General features: G+C 46.6%; 1 protein-coding gene across 1 annotated transcript in view; it reads right to left on the reverse strand.

Annotated features, from left to right (window-relative positions):
• Positions 1-17,009, reverse strand: part of pde9aa (phosphodiesterase 9aa) — a 170,378-nt gene that overhangs the window by 33,234 nt on the left and 120,135 nt on the right. Inside the window, exons 10-13 of the mRNA XM_052014506.1 lie at positions 4,439-4,513; positions 3,678-3,764; positions 910-1,014; positions 485-567 (exon numbers count right to left, since the gene is read on the reverse strand). Coding sequence (XP_051870466.1) covers positions 485-567; positions 910-1,014; positions 3,678-3,764; positions 4,439-4,513 — 350 coding nt within the window. The remainder of the gene's footprint in view (positions 1-484; positions 568-909; positions 1,015-3,677; positions 3,765-4,438; positions 4,514-17,009) is intronic.

Here is a 17,009-nt window from a genome sequence, read left to right on the forward strand (position 1 = left end):
CCCATCACTACCTCTAACCTGCATCTCCCTATCACCACCTTGTGCCCACCCCGCCTCCCCTCTTTTGGCCACCCATCACTGCTCTGCTTTTCTCCCCTATATATTGGCTTTCCCCTATTCCTATCTTCGATCCTGAGGAAGGGTCCTGACCCAAAACGTTGACTGCCTACCTTACTGCTTGGCCTGCTGAGTTTGATTCCTGCTGTCAATCACTGTTCTGTGGATGTGGAAATTTGATTGTTTCATGATCAAATTCCACTGTGTTCCAAATGAATGAATAAAGTGTCTAGGTTCATTCAGAGGTTCTGAAAAGCAGCCAAGAGCTGCGAGCAAACCCGGTGAGAGATGGAAGGGAACAAAATCAGGTTTCTGCAAAATTGGGTGTGGATAAGACAAAAGGCATACGGACAATGGGGAAGGAGAGGAATGGGGTGTGGGGAAGGGTAGAGGGGGTTGGGGTTGGAGGAAAGAGGGTAAAACTTACGTGTTGTTGTAGCCTGGGTGGTCCAGGTCATGGCACACAGCAGCACTCATAAGTATCAGGATATCGAGCTGTGTGAACTTGTCCTGGAACAGATGATGCAGAGCTTGAGGGGAAGGGATGTTGTCGCCACTCCCACCTTCTGCTTCCTGCAACTCCTGACCCTCCCATCCTTTGATTCTGTCTCTGCCCTCCTACTGTCCTCTCCATCCCTGCCCACACTCCTTTCCATTCCACTCCTTCCATTCAACCAGTGCACAATCGTCTTCATTATCATTCTCCCCCCACCTGCTTCTTTAGCCACTTCCCAGCTCCATCCCATCCTCTCGCTACACCTCCTACCATTCCCTCCTTCTCCCTCTCCCCTCCAACCTTCCATCCACTCCCTTCTCCATCCCTCTGCTCCTGTCCCCTCACGCACCACTGACCTGTAGTTGGCATTGCTCGATTATACTGTACATCATCTGCGTAACACAGAAGCAGTGACGGAAATTGTGGAATGGGTTGTTCCGGTAATTCTCATGTACGCACAGCTTAGAAAAAATGAAAGTACATCCCGGTTAAGCCAGACACACCATGAACCCCCACCTCCAACCAAGCCCCTCCCCGTTAATTGCCACCACCCACAATCCACCCTTCCAATGACGCTGATGTCCCATTGGTATTCTGCTCTTGTTTCTCCTCCAGTCTCTCTGCCTCACCATCCCCATTCTGTTGCACCCTCAGTTTCAGACCCTACACTGTTCCATGCACACAATACGCCCAGACCCACTTGGTGCGGGGGGGAGGGGGGAACGTCCTGGTAAACTTGCTCCTGGGGTTAGCTAAGTTAGCTATCCGTGGGTCATGGAGGCAGGCAGCTCAGGGCACTGCCCAGGCTAGCTGCCTGGCAATCTTCTGGGGGTATGTTCGTGCCCGGGTCTCCCTGGAGAAAGAATATGTGGTGTCTATGGGCACCATGGAAGTATTCCAGGGCCATTGAGCATCACAGGGGATAAATTGCATCCTAGATGGGGATGGGAATATTCTAATTTAGTTTTTGTTCATTATTGTTGCAGTTAATATTGTTTTGTTGCGGTGTTGTGGCACATGAAATAAACTTATTTTTATAAAACAAAATATGCCCAGACCCTACACTGTTCCATGCACACAATGTGCTATATTAGTGTTCAATGTATTTGCCTTTCCAGCATCCATTGCCCATTTCTAAGAAACCGCTGCAGTACATGTGGCAGCTGTATAAAGCTTTGGTTAGGCCACATTAGGAATATTCTGTGAATTCTGGTCACCACAATCTAGAAAGGATGTGGAGGTTTTAGAGAGAGTGCAGAAGAGGTTCACCAGGATGTTGCCTGAAATGGAGTGTAGTAACTAGAAGGAAAAGCTGGACAAACTTGAATTATTTTTGCTGGAGAATCAGAGGCTGAGGGTAACCTGATATTTAAAATTCTGAGAGGTGTAGACAGGGTAGATGGAGTCTTTTTCCCAGGATGGAAATGTCAAATACTAGAGGGCATAGGTTTAAGGTGAGAGGGAGAAAGTTTAAAGATGTGCGAGGCAAGTATTTTATTGCACACAGCGTGATGGGTGCCTGGAATGTACTGTCAGGGGAGGTGGTGGTAGCAGGTATAATGGCAACATTTAACAGGCATTTAGACAGACACATGAACAGGCAAGGAGTGGAGGGATATGGACCATGTGCAATCAGATGGGAGTAGTTTAAATTGGCATCATGGTTGGCACAGCCATGGTGGGCTGAAGGGCCTGTTCCTGCGCTGTGCTGTTCCCGGATTTAGACCCCGTGATGATGAAGCACCAGTGATCCGGAGAAGTGTGAGGTGGTACACTTTGGAAGGACAAACTCCAGGGCAGAGTACTGGGTGAATGGCAAGGTACTTGGCAGTGTGGAGGAGCAGAGGGATCTGGGGGTTCATATTCACAGTTCATTGAAAGTTGCCTCACAGGTGGAAGGAGCAGTTAAGAAGGCCAATGGGATGTTGGCTTTCATAAATCGCGGGATTGAGTTTAAGAGCCACGAGGTGATGATGCAGCTTTACAAAACTCTAGTTAGGCCACACTTAGAGTACTGTGTTCAGTTCCGGTCGCCTCATTATAGGAAGGATGTGGAGGCATTGGAGAGGGTGCAGAGGAGATTTACCAGGAATCTGCCTGGATTGGAGAGTATTGAATATGAGGAGAGGCTTAAGGTGCTAGGGCTTTATTCACTGGAAAGGCGGAGGATGAGAGGAGACATGATAGAGGTATATAAAATACTGAGAGGAATAGATAGAGTAGACAGTCAGCGCCTCCTTCCCAGGGCACCAATGCTCAAGATGAGAGGTCATGGCTTTAAGGTTATGGGTGGGAGGTTCAGGGGAGATGTCAGAGTGAGGTTTTTCACCCAGAGAGTGGTTGGTGCATGGAATGCACTGCCTGGGGTGGTGGTGGAGGCAGATACATTGAACAGGTTCAAGAGCTTGTTGGATAGGCATATGGAGGAGTGTGGGATGGGGGGATATGCGGGAGGAAGGGGTTAGGTAGTGTGAGGGTGGTCTGATGGACGGCACAACATGGTGGGCCGAAGGGCCTGTTTTGTGCTGTATGGTTCTATGGTTCTATGGTAATACTGTTCCAAGTCTAGATGGTGTATGACTCGGGGGCTCCTTCACTCAGAGAGTGGTGAGTACCTGGAATACATGGCCAGAGAGAGTGAAGGCAGAATCATAAACGGCATTTAAAAGCTGACTAGATGAGCATTGAATTGCTAGGTGTAAAAGGCTGAGGACCAAGTGCTGGTCAGCATGGACATAATGGGCTGAATGGCCTGTTTCTATGTGTAAGTCTCTATGACTCTATGATGAGGCCTGGGGCAGAGGAGCCATGACCAGATTGGATGCTGGGGCAGGCTTGAAGGTCCATGGCCTACTTCTGCTCCTATTTTGTGACAGTGTGTCACTCCCTCAGTACCGCCCATCCCACAGTGTGACACTCCCTCAGTACCACCCCTCCCCCATGTGACACTCCCTCAGGATTGTCCCCTCCCTCAGTGAGATGCCCCTCGACCAAGCCTTTCTGACAGTGCCCCAGAAAGTCTGCCTCTTGCCTTGCTGATTCACTTTCTGTTTATCGTGACCTCCCTCTCTGCCGCTCTCCCCTGAAGTTGGGGCAGGATTACAGATTTCTGGAGCGTCCTTACCAGCCACCTCTTCAGAGTCATGGGGTTGATGTTGAAGTCTTTGACCAGGCCCAGGCTGTGGTACATGTGCTCCAAACAGCTGAGCATCTGTGGGAGATTGAGATGGGTGGGAGCAGAGAAAGTCTATCAGATCGTGACAGGTTTTGGACACTCACACAAAGCAGCACAATCACAGCATCAGGGTCAGACACCTACTCCTGGGCATGGTGGGGTCAGAGGGTATGTATTGGGGAACATTGTCCATCATTCTCTGCCAGACACAGTCCCCTCTTTTATGAATGATTTTCTCTTTTGTGGATACACCTGATGCAGACATTCTTTTCAAATAACAACTTCTGTTTTAAATTAATTCTCTGCTTGATTTGTTTCTCCAATTAAAATTGAGGTGATGCTGAACCCTGGGATTGAGAAATCAACTCAGTCACCTCCCGAGGGGGGGGAGGAGGAACTTCGGGAAGGGAGTGTAGATGGAGCAGTCAGAGTGTGGAGAGGGATTTTCGGGAAAAGTGGATGGGAAGGGATGTCAATGAGCAGGAGAGAAGGGGATGGGAATTGTAGGATGTGTGGAGAAGGGGAGGAGAGATTATGGGAAGGGTAAAGTGCAAGGAGGAGGGTTTGTAAGGTAAGGAGGGGCAGGAAAATGAGGGTGGGAGAGGGGTGAAAGAGATGAAGAAGTAGAAAATGAGGGGCAGTGAGAGGGTACTTGGGAGGAGGAGGAGACAGGAATGGGTGGAAGAGGTTAAGAAAGGGGTTGAACTCACTTCATTGGCTTCCCAATGCCAGGCATCAAACGTTGGTTTTCTGAGCGTCTGAACGGTCTCTTCAGAGAGCAAGTACTAGAAATGAAACAGGTTACAGTCATTTACAAAGCACCACAGTCTCTATTCAAACTATTTTGCACAGAACCATAGAAGTCATAATATCTGGATTTCTTCTGAACCACACATAAATTGCACAGAGTCAAACAGAGGAGAGAGATGGAAAAAGATTTGGTGAGAGAGAAATTGGTTTCAATTCAAGGCGCAGTGGCAACAGTACTGGAGAAAGAGGGAATTGTTCTGTTGGGAAGGGCATGATTTGAATCGGAAGGAGTTTTAAAGGAGTTTCCTAAGCAAGAAGTGATATAGGATCAGAAGATGTAGAATCCTTGTGGGTAGAGTTAAGAAACTGAAAGGGTAATAAGACCCTGATGGGAATTATATACAGGCCTCCAAATAGCAGCCAGGATGTGGGGTACAAATTACAACAGGAGATAGAAAAGGCATGTAAGAAAGGTAATGTTATGGTGGTCATGGGGGACTTCAATACACAGGTAGACTGGGAAAATCAGGTTAGCACTGGATCCCAAGAGAAGGAATTTGTAGAATGCCTATGAGATGGCTTTTTAGAGCAGCTTGTGTTGAGCCCACTAGGGAAAAAGCAATTCTGGATTTGATGTTGTGCAATGAACCAGATTTGATTAGGGAGCTTAGGGTAAAGGAACCCTTGGGAGCCAGTGATCATAATATGATAGAATTCACCCTGCAGTTTGAGAGGGAGAAGCTAAAACTGGATGTATCAGTGTTACAGTTGAGTAACACCGATACAGTTACTTGATGTGGGAGCTTGTGGACCTTGCTGTGGTCCGCGATGACCACATATGCAGTAAGTGCTTGAGGCTGGAGGAACTTCGGCTCAAAATTGATGAGCTAGAGTTGCGGCTTCAAACACTGCGCAGCATCAGGGAGGGAGAGAGTTATGTAGATACTGTACATCAGGAGACAGTCACCCCCCTTAGAGCAGGTACATCTGGAGTCCAGGAAGTAGATAGAAGGGTGACTGTCAGGGGAGGGAAAAGGAAAAAGAAAGTGAACAGGCAGATAGAGCAGAGGACCCCGGAGGCTGTTCCTCTCAGTAACAGGTTTTCTGCTTTGGAGGCTGTTGAGGGGGATGACCTGCAGGGGCCTAGCAGCAGTAGCCAGGTCTCTGGCACTGGGACCGGTCCTGCTGCTCAGAAGGGAAGGGAGGAGAAGAGGAAGGCGGTAGTGATAGGGGACTCGATAGTCAGGGAAACAGATAGGAGGTTCTGTGGCAGTGAGCATGAATCACAGATGGTATGTTGCCTCCCAGGTGCCAGGGTCCAGGATGTCACTGATTGGGTCCACAGGGTTCTAGAGCGGGAGGGAGAACAACCAGAAGTCGTGGTACATGTTGGTACCAATGACATAGGTAGGAAGAGGGATGAAGTCCTGAAAAGTGAGTTTAGGGAGCTAGGCAGAAGGCTGAAGAACAGGACCACAAGGGTAGCAATCTCGGGATTGCTGCCAGTGCCACGCGATAGTGAAGGCAGGAATAGGAGGAGATGGCAAATAAATGTGTGGCTGAGAAGTTGGTGCAGGAGGGAAGGTTTTAGATTTTTGGATCATTGGGATCTCTTCTGGGGAAGGTGGGACCTGTCCAGAGAGGACGGGTTACACTGGAACCTGAGGGGGGGCCAATATCCTTGCAGCCAGGTTTGCTGGGGTGGTTCAGGAGGGTTTAAACTAGATTGTGAGGGGGAAGGGAACCGGAGGAGTAGGTCAGAGGAAGAAGGGGATGGGGAAAAGTCAGATCTGACAGGTAGAGAGGCTTTGAGGAAGGAGAAGCAGAGTATAGGCTACAAAAGTAGTAAGGTGGATGGGCTAAAGTGCATTTACTTGTGCAAGAAGCATCAGGAATAAGGGAGATGAACTGAGAGCTTGGATAAGTACATGGGACTACGATATTGTGGCTATTACAGGGACATGGCTGACATCAGGGCAGGAATGGATATTGAATATTCCTGGTTTTCAGTGTTTTAAAAGGGATAGGGAGCGGGGGAGAAGAGGAGGAGGGGTGGCGATACTGGTCAGGGACACTATTACAGCTGCAGAAAGGGTGGATAATGTAGAAGGATTCTCTCTAGAGTCAATATGGGTGGAAGTTAGGAACAAGAAAGGAGCAGTTACTCTACTGGGAGTATTCTATAGGCCCCCTGGTAGCAGTAGGGATACTGAGAAGCAGATTGGGAGGCAGAATTTGGAAAGATGCAAAAATAACAGGGTTATTATCGTGGGAGACTTCAACTTCCCAAATATTGATTGGCACCTGCTTAGTGCCAAAGTTTAGACGGGGCAGAGTTCGTTAAGTGTGTCCAGGACAGATTCCTGACAGTATGTTGACAGGCCGACTAGAGGAAATGCCATATTAGATCTAGTTTTAGGTAATGAACTGGGTCAGGTGACAGATCTCTCAGTGGGTGAGCATTTGGGGGACAGTGACCACTGCTCCATAACCTTTAGAATTGTCATGGACAAGGATAGGATCAAAGAGGACGGGAAGATATTTAATTGGGAAAAGGCGAATTATGAGGCTATAAGGCGAGAACTTGAGAGTGTAAATTGGGATGACATTTTTGAAGGGAAATGTACTATAGAGATGTGGTCGTTGTTCAGGGATCTCTTGCAGGATGTTAGGGATAAATTTGTCCTGGTGAGGCAGAGAAGGAATGACAGGGTGAAGGAACCATGGGTGACAAGAGAGGTGGAACGACTAGTTAGGAAGAAGAAGGCAGCATACATAAGGTGTAAGCAGCAAGGATCAGACAAGGCTCATGAGGAATATAGAGTAGCAAGGAGGGAACTTAAGAAGGGGCTGAGGACAGTGAGAAGGGGACATGAAAAGGCTTTGGCAAGTAGGGTTATGGAGAATCCCAAGGCTTTTTACTCGTACGTAAAGAGCAGAAGGACGGCTAGGGTAAAGGTAGGTCCGATTAAAGACAAAGGTGGGAAGATGTGCCTGGAAGCTGTGGAAGTGGTGAGGTTCTCAAAGAATACTTCTCTTCAGTACTCACCAAGGGGAGGGGTCTTGATGACGCTGAGGACAGTGTTGGTAAGGGTAATGTTCTAGAATATGTAGATAACAAGAGAGAGGATGTGTTGGAGCTGTTAGAAAATATTAGGACAGATAAGTCCCCAGGGCCTGATGGAATATTCCCCAGGCTGCTTCGTGAGGCGAGGGAGGAGATTGCTGAACCATTGTCTAGGATCTTTGAGTCCTCATTGTCCACGGGGATGGTACCGGAGGATTGGAGGGTGATGAATGATATCCCCTTATTGAAAAAAGATAGTAGGGATAGTCCAGGGAATTACAAACCAGTGAGCCTTACATCTGTGGTGGGTAAGCTGCTAGAAAGGATTCTAAGAGATAGGATCTTTGATCATCTGGAGAATCATGGACTGATTAGGGACAGCCAGCATGGCTTTGTGAAGGGAAGATCTTGCCTCACAAGCCTGATAGAGTTCTTTGAGAAGTTGACCAGGAAGATTGATGAGGGTAGTGCAGTAGATATGGTCTACATGGATTTTAGTAAGACATTTGATAAGGTTCCACATGGTAGGCTTCTTCAGAAGGTCAGAGGGCAAGGGATCCAGGGAGGCTTGGCCATGTGGATTCAGAATTGGCTTGCCTGTAGAAAGCAGAGGGTTGAGGTGGAGGGAGTGCATTCAGATTGGAGGGCTGTGACTAGTGGTGTCCCACAAGGATCAGTTCTGGGACGTCTACTTTTTGTGCTATTTATTAATGACTTAGATGAGGGGGTGGAAGGGTCGGTTAGCTTGCGGATGACACAAAGATCGGTGGTGTTGCGGATAGTGTGGAGGGCTGTTGAAGCTTACAGAAGGATATTGATAGGATGCAGAGCTGGGCTGACAAGTGGCAGATGGAGTTCAACCTGGAGAAGTGTGAGGTGGTACACTTTGGAAGGACAAACTCCAAGGTGGAGCACAAGGTAAATGGCAGGATTCTGGGCAGTGTAGAGGAGCAGAGTGATCTGGGGTTTCATATCCACAGATCACTGAAAGTCGCCTCACAGGTGGATAGGGTAGTTAAGAAAGCTTATAGGATATTAGCTTTCATAAGTCGTGGGATTGAGTTTAAGAGCCGCGAGGTAATGATGCAGCTCTACAAAACTCTGGTTAGACCACGCTTGGAGTACTATGTCCAGTTCTGGTCGCCTCATTATAGGAAGGATGTGGAGGCATTGGAAAGGGTGCAGAGGAGATTTACCAGGATGCTGCCTGGAGTAGAGAGTATGTATTATGAGGAGAGACTAAAGGAGCTAGGGCTTAACTCATTGGAGAGAAGGAGGATGAGGGGAGACATGATAGAGGTAGATAAGATATTAAGAGGAATAGATAGAGTGGACAGCCAGCGGCTCTTTCCCAGGGCACCAATGCTCAATACAAGAGGGCATGGCTTTAAGGTAATGGGGGCAAGTTCAAGGGAGACGTCAGAGGGAGGTTTTTCACCCAGAGAGTGGTCGGGGCATGGAATGCGCTGCCTGGTGTGGTGGTGGAGGCTGATACGTTGGAGAAGTTCAAGAGATTGTTAGATAAGCATATGGAGGAATTTAAGATAGAGGGATATGTGGGATGAAGGGGTGATTTTTCTTAGGAGTGGTTTGAAGATCGGCACAACATGGTGGGCTGAAGGGCCTGTATTGTGCTGTATGGTTCTATGGTTCTATAGTAAAGATAACTACAGAGGCATGAGAGAGGAGCTGGCCAAAGTTGATTGGAAGAGGACCCTAGCATGGATGATGGTAGAGCAGCAATGGCAGGAGTTTCTGGGATTAATTCAGAAGATGCAGGATCAGTTCATTGCAAAGAAGAAGAAGCATTCCAGAGGAAGGATGAAGCAACCATGGCTGACAAAGACAGTATGCTGTCAAGACAGCATAAAAGCAAAAGAGAGGGCATGCAATATTGCAAAGATTAGCGAAAAGCTAGAGGATTGTGGAGCATTCAAAAACCAACAGAAGGCAACTAAAAAAGCAATAAGGAAAGAAAAGATGAAATATGAATGTAAGCTAGCCAGTAATGTAAAAGAGGAGAGCAAAAGTTTTTTCAGATATATAAAGAGTAAAAGAGAGGCAAGAGTGGATATCGGACTGCTGGAAAATGATGCTGGAGATGTAGTAATGGGGAACGTAGTAATGGGGAACAAAGTAATGGCGGATGAACTGAATAAGAGGATGTGGTGGAATCGGTTACAATTACTATGTTTAACAGACATTTTAGACAGGAACTTAAACATACTAGAAGGATGCAGACTTAATGTGGGCAAATGAGGTTAGTGTAGATGTTTATTGTATTCAATTTTTGTCACCCTGCTAAAGGAAGGATGTGATTAAACTGGAAAGAGTGCAGAAAAGATTTACAAGGATGTTGCCAGGACTTGAGGGACTGAGTTATAGGGAGAGGTTGGACAGGCTAGGACCTTTCTTCCTTAGAGCATAGGAGACTAAGAGGTGATATTATCGAGGTTTATAAAATCTTGAGGAGCATAGAAAGGGTGAATGCACTCAGTATTTTTCCCAGGGCTGGGAATCAAGAACTAGAGGGCATAGGTTTAAGGTGAGAGGGGAAATATTTAATAGGAACTTGAGGGGCAACTTTTTGTTTTACACAAAGGGTAGGACGTATGTGGAATGAGCTACCAGAGGAAATGGTTGAGGCAGGTACAATAACAACTTTTAAAAGACAGTTGGACAGGTACATGGATAGGAAAGGTTTATAAGGTTATAGGCCAAACACAGGCAAATGGGACTAGTTTGGATGGACATCTTGACTGTCATGGACCAGTTGGGCCAAAGGGCCTGTTTCTGTGCTGTAGGACTCTCCAACCCTATGACATTAATTATTGTGAGATGGGTGGTGGGGTGCGTGTTTGGGTACATTCATAATGTTCAGAAGATGAGGCAAGCCAATGGGACATGATAGAATACCCCATGAACGGTGGTAACCAGAGTGTGAGAAGGGGAAGAGCATACAATGGTAGCAGCAAAGAAGGTTGAATAGAGACCAGCGCTTAAAGAGTTGTGGTTAAATACTTTATCTGAAAGCACCAAGTATTTGAACAATATAGATGAATGCATGGCACAAGTAGAAATGTAGCTATAATCTAACCTAACAGAAAAGGCATAATGGTGCAACTAGTAGGAGCTGCTGCCTCACAGCTCCAGCTCCAGGATACTGTCCATGTAGAGTCTGCATGTTCTCCCAGTGATCATATAAGTTTCTTCTGGGTGCTCTGGTTTCCTCCCACAACCCAAAAATATGATGGTTGGTGTGTTAATTTGTAAGTTGTCTCTCGTGTTTAGGCAGGTGGGGATGGGTTTGTGGGCATGTGAGGAGAATAAAATGGGTTGAGATAGGATGAGAGTAAAATGGGTGCTTGCTGGTCAGCATGGACTCAGTGGGCTGAAGGGCTTGTTTCTGTGTCTCTGATTCCTTGACACTTAAGTCTGGGAACTGAATGGCTAGACTGTGCTCAATTTGATCCACCACCTACATCACTTTAATGCTACTGTCATGGCCAGTGTTAACCTTTTGTGACAAACTGCTCCCAACAATCCCAAATGCTTGTCTCTCTGGCCATCCCATGAGCAGACTGGGCACAGAACTAAAATTCTGGGTAAAAGATACAAGCAGATGTATTGTTTCTGCAGTGAGAATCAATGATTTGAAGTCAGACAGAATGTTAATCAAGGAATGGTGGATTGTGACAAAGGTAACATAACAATTATGAAACCATTTAACCTTCACTCAGGCTGGGTGAGTCAAAATGGAAAGACAATCTTGAGGATGAGGACTTGGAGTACATTGAAAATGGTTTTCCAGAATAGTATGCTGTGGACCCAATTAGGGAACTGCCTTATTTAGATCGGGCCATGATTGAGACATGATTAATGAGTAAACTCATAGTTAAGGATCCTCTGAGAAAGAGTGATTAACTAATACTTAGTTTGAAAGTAACAACCTTGAGTCTTAAACTTAAAATCAATTAAGTAGTTGGAGAGCACAGAGACAGAACCTTCAGCCCACCATGACATACAACTTGTACCTTTCTACACGAATCCCATTTACCCCCATTAGGTCCATAGCCTTCTATGTCATAGAGTCAGAGTCATACAGCATGGAAACTGGCCCTTCGGTCCAACTCGTCCATGCTCACTGTGTTGCCCAGTGAGCTAGTTCCATCTGCCAATATTTGGCCCATAGCCCTTTAAAACCTCTCCATGTGCTCATCTAGATGGCTTTTAAATGTTGCTGATGTGCCCACCTCAACCATTATTTCTGGCAGCTCATTCCAAATAGACACCACCCTTTGTGTGAAGAAGCTGTTCCTAATGTCCCTTTTAAATCTCTTGCCTCTGATCTTAAACCTATGACCTCGTGTTTTTAGCACCTCCCTAGGAAAAAGACTATGTGCTTTCACCCTGTATATGCCTCTCATGATCTTATATATCTCTATCAGGTCACCCCTCAATCTGAGAACATAAGAAATAGGAGCAGGAGTAGGTCATCTGGCCCATCGAGCTTGCTCTGCCATTCAGTAAGATCATAGCTGTTCTGGCCATGGACTCAGCTCTACCTACCTGCCTTTTCCCCATAACCCTTAATTCCCCTACTATGCAAAAATCTATCTAACTCTGTCTTAAATATATTTAATGAGGTAGCCTCCACCGCTTCCCTGGGCAGAGAATTCCACAGATTCGCTACTCTGGGAAAAGCAGTTCCTCCTCATCTCCTTCTTAAATCTACTGCCCTGAATCTTGAGACCATGTCCCCTAATTCTAGTCTCACCTACCAGCGAAAACAACGTTCCTGCTTCTATCTTTTCTATCTCTTTCATAATTTTATCTGTTTCTATAAGATCCCCTCTCATTCTTCTGAATTCCAGCAAGTATAGTCCCAGGCAATTCAATCTCTCCTCATAGGCTAACCCCTCAACTCTGGACTCAACCTGGTGAACCTCCTCTGCACCGCCTACAAAGCCAGTACATCTTTCCTCAAGTAAGGAGACCAGAAATGCACGCAGTACTCCCGGTGCAGCCTCACCAGGACCCTGTACAGTTGCAGCATAACCTCCCTACTCTTAAATTCAATCCCTCCAGCAATGAAGGCCAACATTCTCTGGACCCTGGGCAGAATTCTCTGGACTCTGGGCAGGTCCTGGTGGATTGGAAGACAACAAGTGTCACACCACTGTTTATAAAAGGATGTAGGCAAAAGGCAGGTAACAAAAGGCCAGTTAGCTTTACGTCTGTAGTCAGGAAAATGCTTGAAGCTTTCAATAAAGAAGAAGTAGCGATACATCTGGATAGAAATGACTCCATCAGGTAGACGCAGCATGGATTCAAGAAGAGCAGGTCTTGATTGACAAACTTACTGGAATTCTTTGAGGATATAATGAATGCAATGGATAGAGGAGATCAGGTGGATGTTGTATACTTGGATTTCCAGAAGGTGTTCAATAAGGTGCTGCATAAAAGACATCCATAAGATAAGGATGCATAGAGTTGGGGGTAATGTATTAGCATGGATAGAGGATTGGTTAACCAATAGAAGGCAGAGAGTTGGGATAAATGGCTGTTTGGAGTGGGACCTTTGAAAAGAGATGAGTCTCTGTGCTTGAGATTGTGAGTTTCACCTTGCAGAGTCAGGAGTTGGAGCCAGATTTGGAGTGGGCACGGTAGTGTAGCAGTTAGCGTAACACTATTACAGCACCAGCGACCCAAGTTCAATTCTGGCTGCTGTCTGTAAGAAGTTTGTACGTTCTCCCCATGTCTGCGTGGGTTTCCTCCGGGTGCTCCGGTTTCCTCCCACATTCCAAAGGCGTACGGGTTAGGAAGTTGTGGGCATGCTATGTTGGTGCCGGAAGCGTGACGACATTTGCGGGCTGCCCCCAGAACACTCTACGCAAAAGATGCATTTCACCGTGTGTTTCGATGTACATGTGACTAATAAAGAAATCTCTGATCTCTCTCAAAAGAGGTGAGTCTCTGTGCCTGAGCTTATGAGTTTCACCTTGCAAGAGTCTAAACAAGGCACATTTGCAAATTGTTACCAGTTGATTGGCTTATTAACAGCAGCAAATGAAGATAACGCAGGTATAAGTGTAGTGGCCATTGTGTGAAAGATCCAGTGTTAGAGTGAGGAGCTGAGGCTTTGGTGAGAAGAGGTGAAGGTAAGTCTCTGGTAAGTTCCTTTCTTTCTTTGCTGTGGTGTTCCCTTTAGTGCCAGGACAGAGCAGTTAGAATGGCTCCAGGGTCAGTGGTGTGTTCAGTTTGTGAGATGTGGGAGTTCTGGGAGACATCCAGTCTCCCTGATAACTGCATCTGCACAAGGTGCATCCAGCTGCAGCTCCTTACAGACTGTGTTAGGGAACTGCAGCTGGATGACCTTCAGCTCCTATGGGATAATGAGGAGTACATAGACAAGAGCTACAGGGACACAGTTGCTCCAAAGCTGCAGGAGGCAGGTAACTGGGTCTCTGTCAGGAGAAGGACAGAGAATAGGCAGGTAGTGCAGAGTACACCTGTGGCTGTTCCCCTCAATAACAGGTATACTGCTTTGGATACTGCTGGGGAGGGATGCCCTACCAGAGGAAAGCTGCAGTGACCTCGTCTCTGTGTGGTGCAGAAAGGAAAGGGGGAGAAGAGGAGGGTGGTAGTGATAGGGAATTCCATAGTAAGGTAAATAGACAGGAGATTTTGTGGACGTGAAAGAGGTTCATGGATGGTAGGTTGCCTCTCTGGTGCCAGGGTCAGGGATGTCTCTGGGTCCACAGCATTCTGAAGGAGGGGAGATGAACAGCCAGAGGTTGTGGCACATATTGGTACCAATGACGTGGGTAGGAAAAGAGATGAGGTCCTGATGAGGGAAATATATAGAGCTAGGTAGCAAGTTAAAAAGCAGGCCCTCAAGGGTAATGATCTCTGGATTGTTGCCTGTGTCATGTTCCAGTGAGGGTAAGAATAGAATGATTTGGCAGATGAATCTGTGGCTGAGAAATTGGTGCAGGGGGCTGGGTTTCAGATTTGTTGGTCATTGGGATCTCTTCTAGGGAAGGTACGACCTGTACTAAAGGGACGGGTTGCACCTGAATGGGACAGGGACCAATATTCTTGTGGGCAGGTTTGCTAGAACTGTTGGGGAGGGTTTAAACTAGTTTGGCAGGGGGATGGAAACCAGAGTGATAAGTCAGAGGTTGGTTCATGTCGTGTACAAGTAGATGCAGAGTGTAGAAAGACTGTGAGGAAGGATAGGCAGTTGAAAGGGCAAAATTGCAGTCAGTTGGATGGGCTGAAGTGTGTCTACTTTAATGTGAGAAGTATCAGGAACAAGGCTGATGAACTTAGAGCATGAGTAAGTAATGGAACTGTGACATGGTGGCCATTACAGAGACTTGGCTGTCACAAGGGTAGGAATGGCTGCTGGGTATTCTGGGGTTTAGCTGTTTCAAAAGGGACGGAGGTAAGAGGTGAGGGAGTGGCTTTGCTGATTAGGGACAGTATCATGGCTGTAGAAAGGGAGGATGTCCTGGAGGAATTGTCCACTGAGTCAGTGTGGGTGGCAGTCAGAAATAGGAAGGGAGAGATCACTCTGGAAGTATTCTACAGACCCTGCCAATAGCAGCGGAGATGCTGAGGATCTGATCAGGAGGCAGATTTTGGAGAAACGCAAAAATAACAGGATTGTTGTCAGGGGTGATTTCAACTTCCCTAATATTGATTGGCACCTCCTTAGTGTAAAGGGGATAGATGGGACAGTTTGTTGGGCATGTCCAGGGAGGATTCCTGACAGTATTGTGGACAGGCTGACTAGAGGATGCCATACTGGATCTGGAGCAAGACAATGAGCCTGATCAGGTTTCGGATCTCTCGGTGGGATAGCATTTTGGAGACAGTGACCATAACTCCTTGACCTTTACCATAGCCTTGGAGAGGAATAGGAGCAGATGATATGGGAAAGTATTTCTCTGAGGGAGAGGGAATTATGATGCTATTTGGCAGGAACTTGGGAGCGTAAATTGGGAACAGATGTTCTTGGAAGTACACAGCAGAAATGTGGAGGTTGTTTAAGGAATACTTACATGGGGTTCTGGATAGGTTTGTCCCATTGAGGCAAGATAAGAATGGTAGAGTAAAGGAACCGTGGTTGACATGAGATGCAGAATATCTTTTCAAGAGGAAGAAAGAAGCTTACCTGAGGTTTAGAAAGCATGGATCAGACAGGGCTCTGGAGAGTTACAAGGTAGCTTAAGAATGGACTTAGGAGAGCTATAAGGGGGCATATGAAGTCCTTGGCGAGTAGGATCAAAGAAAATCTCAAGGCATTCCACACTTATGTGAAGAATAAGAGGATGACTAGAGTGAGGGTAGGACCGATCAGGGATATAAGAGGAAACATGTGCCTGGAGTTGGAAAAGGTAGAGGAGGTCCTTAATGAATACTTTGCTTCAGTATTCACCAGAGAGAGACCTTGGTAGTGAGGATGGTGTAGGACAGGCTGATATGCTAGGGCATGTCAATGTGGGGCAAGAGGATGTGCTGGAACTTGAGAAACATCAGGATAGAGAAGTCAGAGGACAGGATATATCCAAGGTTATTATGGGAAGCCAGGGAAGAGATTACTGCACCTTTGGTGATCTTTGAATCCTCACTGGCCACAGGAGTAGTGCCCGATGATTGGAGGGTAGCAAATGTTGTTCCTTCCTTTAAGAAAAAGAGTAGGGATAGCCCTAGGAATTACAGAGCAGTGAGTCTTCAGTGGTGGGCAAATTACTGGAGAAGATTCTTAGAGACAGGATTTATGGGCACTTAGAGAAGCATCGGCTGATTAGGGACAGTCAACATGGCTTTGTGAGGGGCAGGTTGTGCCTCATGAGCCTGATTCTGCCTTGTCACATCCTCAAAGAATTCATTGAAGGTAGAGCAGTAGATGTAGTATGCATGGATTTTAGTAAGATGTTTGATAAAGTTCCTCATGGAAGGCTGATTCAGAAAGTCAGGAGGCGTGGGATCCACGGAAAATTGGCTGTGAGGGTTCAGAATTGGCTCACCCATAGCAGACAGGGCTGTAGTAGATGGAGTGTATCCTGCCTGGAGGTCAGTGACCAGTGGTGTTCTGCAGGGATCTGTTCTGGGACTCCTGCTCTTTGTGATTTTTATATATATATAAATGACTTGGATGAGGATATGGAAGGGTGGGTTTGGAAGTTTGCTGATCATAAAGGTTGGTGGTGTTGTGGGTCGTGTGGAAGGTTGCTGCAGATTACAACATGGCATTGGTAGAATGCAGAGCTGGGCTGAGAAGTGGCAGATGGAGTTCAACCTGGATAAGTGAAGTGATACACGTTGGGAGATCAAATTTGAAGGCAGAATACAAGGTTAGTGGTAGGACTCTTAGCAGTGTGGAGGAACAGAGGGATCTTGAGGTCCATGTCCATAGATCCCTCAAGGTTGTCATACAGGTTGATAGGGTTGTG

This window comes from Pristis pectinata, chromosome 4 (genome assembly GCF_009764475.1).
Source record: "Pristis pectinata isolate sPriPec2 chromosome 4, sPriPec2.1.pri, whole genome shotgun sequence".
NCBI classification, from domain to species: domain Eukaryota; kingdom Metazoa; phylum Chordata; class Chondrichthyes; order Rhinopristiformes; family Pristidae; genus Pristis; species Pristis pectinata.